We start from the raw sequence: 9,337 nt of genomic DNA, 5'->3' as shown, positions 1-9,337 counted from the left end.
ACCACTTACAGCTCCTCACAGCTTGTTCTCAGCCTGGCTGAGAGAGAGGCCAAAAGGGCAGTGGCTCAGAAAGTCACCCACACTCAGGCTCGGCCACTGGTGTGCGCTGTGACCCTCTGTGGACTGCCTGGCACGGAGACGAAAGAGCTCTGGCTGAGGGGTTAGATCAGTGGTTGCCAACCTTTTGGGACCACCTGTTGGCGACCGCTGGGTTAGAAGGCCCAGGTTCAATTCCAGCTCTGCTAAGGAACCTCAATCTCTGAGCCTATTTCCCCAGTGTTCAGAGGGGAGTGAGGCCTTCCCACAGAGGCCAGGGGGAGTTGTTCATTTATTCAACAAATATTTTTATTGAGCACGTACTCTGGACTGCAATCTCAGAATGCAGCAAAGAACAGGCTGGGCCAGCCCTGTGTTCTAGAGAGAGTCAGTGAGAAGACAAGTAGGACTGGTGCTGATAGTGATAAGTAGTGAATAGAAAATGAATGGGGGTGGGGTGGGACCTGGTGTGTAGACTTGGGGTGTGGGCGGTCTCCAAGGATGTGAGCTAGGAGTTGAGACCTGAGGGAGATTCAGAAGAGGATCCCACTTTTCCCAACACTCACTGATCACTGACAGGCACCAGAGTGGGAAACTGAGGCACAGGGAAGGAAGGAAACAGGGCTGCGCCCTGGCTGTGTGGCTGCAGAGCCTCAGTCTGGATGAAAGGGTAGGTCTAAAGGAGCCATGCCCAACGAGGGAGGACCATGAAGCCTAAGTGGTGAGGTCCGAAGGTCCACGAGGCAGGCCCTGCTGGGAAAGCACTCGGGCTTATCCTGCAGTCAGGTGTGGCTCCCTGAGGTCTCCATGCCTTATGGATACAGCAGTCTCAGGGGAGGAATGAACTTCCCAGGCTCCCCTGGTGACAGAGCCAGTGACATCCCCTGCCCTCGGGGCCACCACTGCTGCCCGAGGCTTGTGTGACTCCGTCCAGGGCCTTTTCACTACTCAGTACACCTTTTTTTGGTTATTGATACCATGGTGTAAAGGACTGGCAGAGCTTTCCCGTGAGCTGTCTTTGTGCTGGAGGAGGCACAGCCAGGCAGGTTATAGCTGGGTTGTCACTGCTTTGTCACGTGACCTGGGCAACTCACTGCTGGGTCAGGGTAAGTGACTTCTAGTGACCTTTCAGCTCACTCCCTGAGCCTGTGGCTCTGAACAAAGAGCATTTTTAAAAATATATTTTATTGATTTTTTACAGAGAGGAAGGGAGAGGGATAGAGAGTTAGAAACATCGATCAGCTGCCTCCTGCACACCCCCTACTGGGAATGTGCCTGCAACCAAGGTATATGCCCTTGACTGGAATCAAACCTGGGACCCTTTAGTCCACAGGCCAAAGCTCTCTCCACTGAGCCAAACTGGTTAGGGCCATTTTTTGTTTTTTTTAAAAATTCTTTGCCATGCCTTATGGAATACGGAGCACCATCACCTCAGCAATGGCCTTTAATTCCCCTTCACCTCGCCCTGTGAGGGTGGGATTGTTAAACTCTCTCACAGAAGAGGAACCTGAGACTTAGAGCGGCGAAGTACTTCCTGAGGTAACGTAGATACATTCACTCTTTCCACAAATGGTTGTTGAGCACCTACTCTGTGCCAGACCCTGGGGATGCATCAGTGTACAACAAGGGCAGGAACCCCAGCTCTTTCTAGTTCCAGGGAAATGATTCTGCTCCTGCCACATGCTGGGCACCAGACTGGGCTCTGAGGTCCCTATGGTGAGTGAGACAGACCCCAGCCCACATGACAGCCTGGGAGATGGACCAAAAGCACATGAACAGACATGAATTAGAAGCTTCCAGGCTGTCATAAGCATAGGAAGGGACACGAAGGTGCTGAGGTTGAGGGCTCAGCCCAGCCAGGATGGGGCTGTATGGGGGCTGGTTTTGACTCAGGGAATCCAGGGCTCCTCCTACCAGGGGCCAGGCTGTGTCAGAATCAAACCCTCCACCTTGACCTCATTAGCGTTGGGCCTAATCACTGGGCCAAGCGCCTTAAACTACAAGAGGTCATCAGCCCATCGTGTGCAGGCCCTGACACCGCCTGGACAGGCAGGAGTCTGGAGCCCCAGGTGGGCTGGGGGGAAGGGGGACACTTGTTTTTAGCAGACAGGTCTAGGAAGCCCAGGTAGGAAGAGAGACTGGGTGTCAGAAAGCTCAAGGGATAGAAGTCTCAGAGACAGAGACACTTCCCTGCTGGCCTTGAATTTCCAGCCACAGGGCCTTTGCACTTGCTGTTTCCTCTGCCTAAACAACCCAGCCCCCAGATCTTGGCAGGGCTGGCTCCTTCCATCATTGAGTTCTCGGTTCAAACTTCACCTCTGAGACTTTGCCCAGGCTGCTCTAGATAACAGTGTCTTGGGGAAGGAGGACAGGGGCTGAGTGAGGGCATGAGAGACTGGGAGAATAACCAGAGCCCCTGCCCACTGGGAGCTCACGGTCCAGTCGGCGGGAGACAAAGTCAGCTCACACCAAGCCAGAGAGGAATGGGCTGGGAGTCTGAGGTCCCAGTGTCAGGCCAAGGCCATCAGGCTGATATGTACAGAGATTCCTGGGGGACGGAGGAGTAGGGGCAGGCATCCTGTCCTTCCCCAGGGTCCCCAGCACCTCCCCTCCCCAACCCCAGGCTTCCACCTGGAGTCACCTTGGCCCCCCCTTGGGAAGCCAATTAGGCCCCCAGTTTCCCTTCCACAAATAGTTATTGAGCACCTACTCTGGGATTAATATGATTAATAACGCCCTCAATCTCCCAGGTGCTGATTCAGCCAGGAGCTTAGGGAGGGGAGGTCACTTTATAAGGGCCTGGGGGGGTCAGGACCTAGAGTTGTCCAGCCGGAGCCCTGTGTGGCCAAGCTCAGGCCCCAGCAGCATTCTTGGGTCAGAACTGCCCACGGGGCCGCCACAGGGACCTCAGCCATGAACGGCACGGAGGGCCCCAACTTCTATGTGCCCTTCTCCAACAAGACGGGCGTGGTGCGAAGCCCCTTCGAGTACCCGCAGTACTACCTGGCCGAGCCCTGGCAGTTCTCCATGCTGGCTGCCTACATGTTTCTGCTGATCGTGCTCGGATTCCCCATCAACTTCCTCACGCTCTATGTCACCGTCCAGCACAAGAAGCTGCGCACGCCTCTCAACTACATCCTGCTCAACCTGGCCGTGGCCAACCTCTTCATGGTCTTTGGAGGCTTCACCACCACCCTCTACACCTCTATGCATGGATACTTTGTCTTCGGGGCCACGGGATGCAATCTGGAGGGCTTCTTTGCCACGCTGGGCGGTATGAGTTGTGGTGCGGACGGGCAGAGGGTACAGGAGCCAGGGGAATGGAGGTGTCTGGGGACAGTTCCAGGCTTAGGGATGAGGGTTACGAGGCCTCCTGCCCTCTGCAATCATTGGCATCATCTAAAGTTCTCGCTTAATCAACAAACACTTTGGTGATGATGAGCTAGGCACTGTTTAATCTCACCTGGGGTGGTGCCATTGTCTTGCTTTACAGCAAGGAAACAGTCTGAGAAGTCCAGGGCCTTGCAGGGGTCACTTTGCAGCAGGGGCAAAGCTGTGTTTCAAGCCCACTTCTGTGGGCCCCGCAAGCACATTCAGTTCCCGTCAGAACAGATGCCCCGGGTCAGACCCATGCCAGGCACTGGGGAGAGAGATGGACAAGATAGGCCCTGTGCTCAGGGCTCCCCGCTCAGGGTGGGGCGCAGATTCTCAGTCCTCCGGGCATTGGGCTTTACCTGCGCTGAGCCATGGGCTAAGTCCCTCCCCAGCCCACCTCCTGCCTCTGCCACGCATGAATGCTTTTTGTGTTGAGGAGCTCATCTGCTTCGGACAAACCCTCCCATAGGGAGGCATGAGACCTGTGTGGTCTGTAGCTTTGGAAGATGCTTTTAAATGTTTCTGTGATTGGAAAACCCACCGGAATGCTGCAGAGACAATAGAGCCCACTTAGCTGATGAGAAAACTGAGGCATGGAGAGGGAAGACTCATTTCAGGATGTGCAGGGCAGTGACCAGACCCTAGGTCTCCTGGCTCAGATCCAGGAACTTCCCCGGCCCTGCCCCTGCCCCCGGAACATAACACCAACCACAAGGACTGCTCTGCTGCCTGCCTTCTCTCACCCTATTGTGTCCAGGCACTGCCTCAGTCAGCCCTATTCCCCAGAATCTCTGGCTATCACTGGGTGTCAACTTCAGTGACCACAGATCGTTCCGTCTCAGGCCAGAAGGCAGGGGCAAGACAGGCAGACACTTCTCTGCAGGGTCAGTCCCAATTTCCAACCATGGTCCTGGAATAATTACTAGTGTTCCCTTTCACTCTCAGAAATGGCCCAGTTTGGTTGATAAATTCTGTGACCCTCCTCCCTGAATTTCTGTGCTGAACTCCATCATTATTTCCTCCTTGGTCCTCTGAGCCAAACATTATTCATCTCCCTGGCTCCTGAGGGAGGGTCGCACATGCCCAGGTTATTTTGTTTCCCTAGAGGGGAAGGGCCACTGCTCCAGAGGGAGGGAGGACTTCCAACTCTGGTTCCCCTGCCTCTGCGACACCTCTCAACAGGGACTGGGCCTGTTGCCCCAAGAAGGACACAGTCTCCTGTAAAAACTCCCTGCAGGGCTTCCAGTCCACCCCTGATCCCTAATCTGATCTCGGTGTCCCTCCTGAACCCAGAGCTCTAACTGAACTAAACTAAGAGTCACTCCACTCCCCCGGCAGACCAGTCCCTCTGCCCTGCACTCCTTCCCAATTCTCGATGTCTAACCCCGCTCCACCCTGAGGCCTCACGCCAGGCCTACCCCAGGTTGCCTTCCTAGCTACCTCCTTAGATAGACAGTGGAGCCCAGCAAGAAGCATGCTGACCGACAGCTGACTGCCTTGCAGGTGAAATCGCCCTGTGGTCCTTGGTGGTCCTGGCCATCGAGCGGTACGTGGTGGTCTGCAAGCCCATGAGCAACTTCCGCTTTGGGGAGAACCACGCCATCATGGGCCTCGCCTTCACGTGGGTCATGGCACTGGCCTGCGCTGCACCCCCACTGGCCGGCTGGTCCAGGTAATGGCACTGGGCAAAAGGGATGGGTCTCCAGGAGTCTTCTTATGGTCCCCCAGACACACTCAACCCTGGGGCTGTCTGGTTCCAGGCACTGAGCTGGTAACTTTTCTGGGTTGGGGTTTAGGCAGGGGAAGAAAGGATCAGACCCTAATGTTGCTATGGGGCTAGTCCCACCTCCTGAGTCCCCATCTCAAGGAGAATCCAAAAAGTCCAACCCTTCACCTTGGCTGTGCCCCTAATCCTCCACTAAGCCAGGGCCAGATTCCAATCCTCTTTGGTCCAGTGCCCTGTGGGCAGCTTCCTTTGACCTTGGGCCTCAGCACCTGGGGAGACTGAGCCTTCCTAGTGCAGGTGGTGACACTGTAGCCCCTGGGACCCAGGTCCTGTGCAGCCTGCAGGTCATTGTCTCCAAATGGGGCTGAGATGAGAGATGTGGAAAAGGGGAGGCAGTTTGGGAAACTTGGCTGGTGACTTTGAGTGTCCAGAGGCTTCGCGTTCCCTGCTTCCAGGAAATTCCCTCTCTTCCCTTTCCTCCTCAGTCTCTATACAAACTCCCTGCAGGGCTCCCAGTCCAATCATGACCCCTAATCTGAGGTCATTTTCTGCCCATTGCTGAATTCCAGCCCACCCCCCTCCAGCCTCTTTCTCTGCCTGGTCCAGTTACATCCTCGTAAGCACAGCCAACAGACACACCATGTTTTCTGAGGTCGGTGCAATATCACCGTCCTCTAGGATCATTGAAAAAAATTCTAACCACATGCCCTGAGGCCTCTCATTCCCCCTCTCCTCTTTTGTGCAAATATCTCTTAGTTACGCCCATCTTTGGGCTGGCAAAACTCTCATCCTGTTATTCTGTAAGACCCGGGTGGCACTATCCCAAATACAGAGGTGAGGAGTATTTCCCTTCTCCCCACCAACCGCTGCCTTGCATAGCCTGAGGCCTGGCTCCACTGCCATGGGGCGGCGGGTCCGGGGAGAAACCCTGCACAGGCCAGTGGTATGCACAAGCCAGGGGAGAGACGGGCAGGACTGGGTCGTGTCCCAGTAACACAGCCACCAAACAAACAGTGAAACAACAGTTTTCACACGGCGCATTTGAGCCCCTCCTCTCAATTGATTTGATTCTCAGTCTCACAGCCAAGCAGACATTTTATTATCTCCATTTTACAGAGGGAAAGTGAGGCAGGTCACTTCGGTCAGCTGGCATCTCTTCCCAAGTTCCTCATATGTGGGTCTCCATTATGCCCCCTCCTGTCCCGTTCTCCACCGGCACCAGGTACATCCCAGAGGGCATGCAGTGCTCGTGTGGGATTGACTACTACACGCTCAAACCGGAGGTCAACAACGAGTCCTTCGTCATCTACATGTTCGTGGTCCACTTCACCATCCCCATGATTGTCATCTTCTTCTGCTACGGACAGCTGGTCTTCACAGTGAAGGAGGTATGGTCCTGTGCTGGGTGCTGGGGACACACGCACTGAATGGGTGGAGCCCGGCCCCTGGCCCCGAGTTGCTGCCGTCTGCACACCAGGCCCTGTGTCCCTGCAGGCGGCTGCCCAGCAGCAGGAGTCAGCCACCACCCAGAAGGCCGAGAAGGAAGTCACGCGCATGGTCATCATCATGGTCGTTGCGTTCCTGATCTGTTGGCTGCCCTACGCCAGCGTGGCATTCTACATCTTTACCCACCAGGGCTCTAACTTTGGCCCTATCTTCATGACCATCCCGGCATTCTTCGCCAAGTCATCCTCCATCTACAACCCGGTCATCTATATCATGATGAACAAGCAGGTGCCAGGTGGCGGGGCAGGCGGGTCCAGGTCCCCAAGCTGCAGGCACTGCCTGTGGAAGACAAGCCACATCCTTGACTGGGTCTCAGTCTTCCCATCTGCAGAATTGGACTGGGGGTTGGTCTCCCTCAGGGCATCAGAGGCATCTAAGAGGAATGCAGATTCCGGGCCCCGCCTAGACCTGCATTTCTAACAAGTCCTCTGGGTGATTCTGGCGCTGGCTCAAGTCAGATGGTTCTGAAGGCCCGCTTTAACAGTAAAGTGGTCAACATCCCAAGCCTGAGAATGGGATGGTACCAGTCTCCATCAAGGAGAAAAAAGAGCTAAAAAGTCTTATTCTGATGGATAAAAGGATAAAGCAGTCCTTAACATAGACCAGTGGTTTCTCTGCAGAATCCATGATCCAGTGGGGAAAATGTGCTCTTGAGTCAGGCATATTGGATCCAAATCCCAGCTCTGCTACTTTCTAGCAGTGTGACCTTGGGCAATGCACCACTTCCTTTCTCTGGGCCCAGGTTTTCCATCCATAGAAGAGGCAAAATCCCAAACTCTTGAGTTAAATGAGATAATTTACAGACTGCCCTTGGCACACAGAGGGCATCACGGAATGTCATTAGTGACAAACCCCTTGCGTTTAGTCCCGGGCATCACTGGGTGGGGTCACATATGTTTAGTAAATTCCCTCCAGAGAGCCAGATCTGACCTGGGAGTGAAGGCTGTGAGGGGCAGAGCGGGAAGGGGTTATAGGCAAATCTTGCCAACCACACCAGTTTGCTACACACACTTTGAGTGGACCCTGACTCTGACTCATGCCCCTTGCCTTCCAGTTCCGGAACTGCATGCTCACCACCCTCTGCTGTGGCAAGAACCCACTGGGTGATGACGAGGCATCCACCACTGCCTCCAAGACGGAGACCAGCCAGGTGGCACCGGCCTAAGCCCTGCCAAGGACTCGCCGCCGACTGTAGGAGTCTCCCGTCCCCCAACACCCACCCCCAGCAACAGCTGCCCGCCAGGATCTGTGCCTGTCAGACCAGGTCTCACAGGCTCCATGAGTTAAAAAAAAAAAATTAACGAGGCTCTCCACCCCTCACGAGGACAGCTTGATCTGGAGTCCTGAGTTCCCAGGGGCCAGTGGGATCTGCACCCTCCTTCCCACAACTCCTCTCTCAGGAACAGAAGAACTCTTGCTGTCTGGAAACGTGTCCCAGCTTAGGGATAAGTATCTAGCAGAGTGGGGCACACAGTAGGTGCTAAATAAACGCTAGATGGAGGGAGGAAGGACTGAATGGGGGAATGAATGAAGAGCTAGATGGGCAGGGAGAGCATATCTAGCCTCTGAAAACCACCTCAGCAGCAGCAGTTCCATGGCTGACGACCTTGAGCAATTGTTTTCCTCCCTGGACCTCACCCGAGTCCCTGGTCCTGCCATTCATGGCTGCTGTGAAGATCAAATGAGGGGTGTGTGTGTGTGTGTGTGTGTGCGTGTGTGTGTGAAAGCACTTTGTAAAGGAGCTGTACAGATTATAGTTAATGTTATGAATAACATCAATTATTGTAACTAATTAATTGCTATTATCATCTCCTCTTCATAGTGACCGTTTTGAGATTGGACAGACCCCCAGTATCCAGCCTCAGCAGGTTTTGTTTTGTTTTTTAAATTATCCAGGCGTCAAGGCCAGGCCAGATCTGGGGGTTGGGCTGCAGGTAGGGACAGTTGAGTGAATGTAGAATGCAGTCATCAGACCTGACGAAACAACATCGGACTGGAGTCTGGGACCAAGGTCTGGAGTCTCACCTCTGACCTGGAGCCCCAGCCCAGTGCCTCCCCTCCCCAGTGCAGTCTGTGAAGAGACAGGCCTTTCTCTCAGCTCTGGAAACCATGTGCTCTCCTACCCAGCTCTTGGGCCACAGCATATCTGGGCCAGGACGGAGCTTCTAGAAGCCATGCTCACCTGCCCACATTTAATAAAGAGCTGAGTCTCCAATGTCACCCTTGTCTTGAAGAGCATAGAAACAAAGAGTGGGAAATTAATTTGGGCCCACCTTCCCTGGGGACGTTCACAGGCCCCAGATTCCAACTCCCTTGCTGATGAGCCCATCGTTGGCAGCTCCAGTCCATTCTCCATTCTGGAGAGTCCTTGCTGTGAAGCTGGGGCATCAGAATTGAGCTGCCTCAGTAACTGACCCCTCCTTCTTCACATAACCAGAGCTGGAAGCTCTAGCTCTCCCCAGGCCTGCCTGGAGACTAAAGCAAATTGGGGCATTAAAAGCTCAGCTCCTGTACTTGGTGTTAATGGTGGTGGTTTTTTTCTGCAGGATGGATTGAAACTGGGCAGCATCCACCTGGTCCCTGACCCCAGATGCCTAGATTGGGCAATCAGCAGAGCCTCCTGGGGTGTGGGGGCTGGGGGAGGAGGGGGGAGGCAAGCACACAAATGGGCAAAGTCCAAACTTTGGAGTCACA

General features: G+C 54.5%; 1 protein-coding gene across 1 annotated transcript; it reads left to right on the top strand.

The window, feature by feature from the left end:
- Window positions 1–2,949: 2,949 nt before the first annotated feature.
- On the top strand, window positions 2,950–9,054 carry RHO (rhodopsin). Its single transcript, XM_070391427.1, has 5 exons — window positions 2,950–3,310; window positions 4,915–5,083; window positions 6,360–6,525; window positions 6,632–6,871; window positions 7,698–9,054. Exons 1-5 carry the CDS (start codon window positions 2,950–2,952, stop codon window positions 7,806–7,808), a joined length of 1,047 nt encoding a protein of 348 aa, XP_070247528.1. The 3' UTR covers window positions 7,809–9,054.
- Window positions 9,055–9,337: the final 283 nt, after the last annotated feature.

The sequence above is a fragment of the Myotis yumanensis genome, unplaced genomic scaffold (genome assembly GCF_028538775.1).
Source record: "Myotis yumanensis isolate MYYU_CA2020_CCGP unplaced genomic scaffold, mMyoYum1.0.hap1 SCAF_14, whole genome shotgun sequence".
In the NCBI taxonomy this organism is placed as follows: domain Eukaryota; kingdom Metazoa; phylum Chordata; class Mammalia; order Chiroptera; family Vespertilionidae; genus Myotis; species Myotis yumanensis.
Note: the sequence above shows the minus strand (reverse complement) of the source record. Positions and strands in the feature narration are given on the sequence as shown.

What these genes read in the sequence shown, in the direction of transcription:
- RHO (XM_070391427.1), top strand. Translation starts at nt 2,950, where the DNA reads ATGAACGGCACGGAGGGCCCCAACTTCTATGTGCCCTTCTCCAACAAG. An exon ending in CTTCTTTGCCACGCTGGGCG is followed by an intron (nt 3,311 to 4,914) that starts GTATGAGTTGTG and finishes ACTGCCTTGCAG; the next exon opens with GTGAAATCGCCCTGTGGTCC. An exon ending in TGGTCTTCACAGTGAAGGAG is followed by an intron (nt 6,526 to 6,631) that starts GTATGGTCCTGT and finishes GTGTCCCTGCAG; the next exon opens with GCGGCTGCCCAGCAGCAGGA.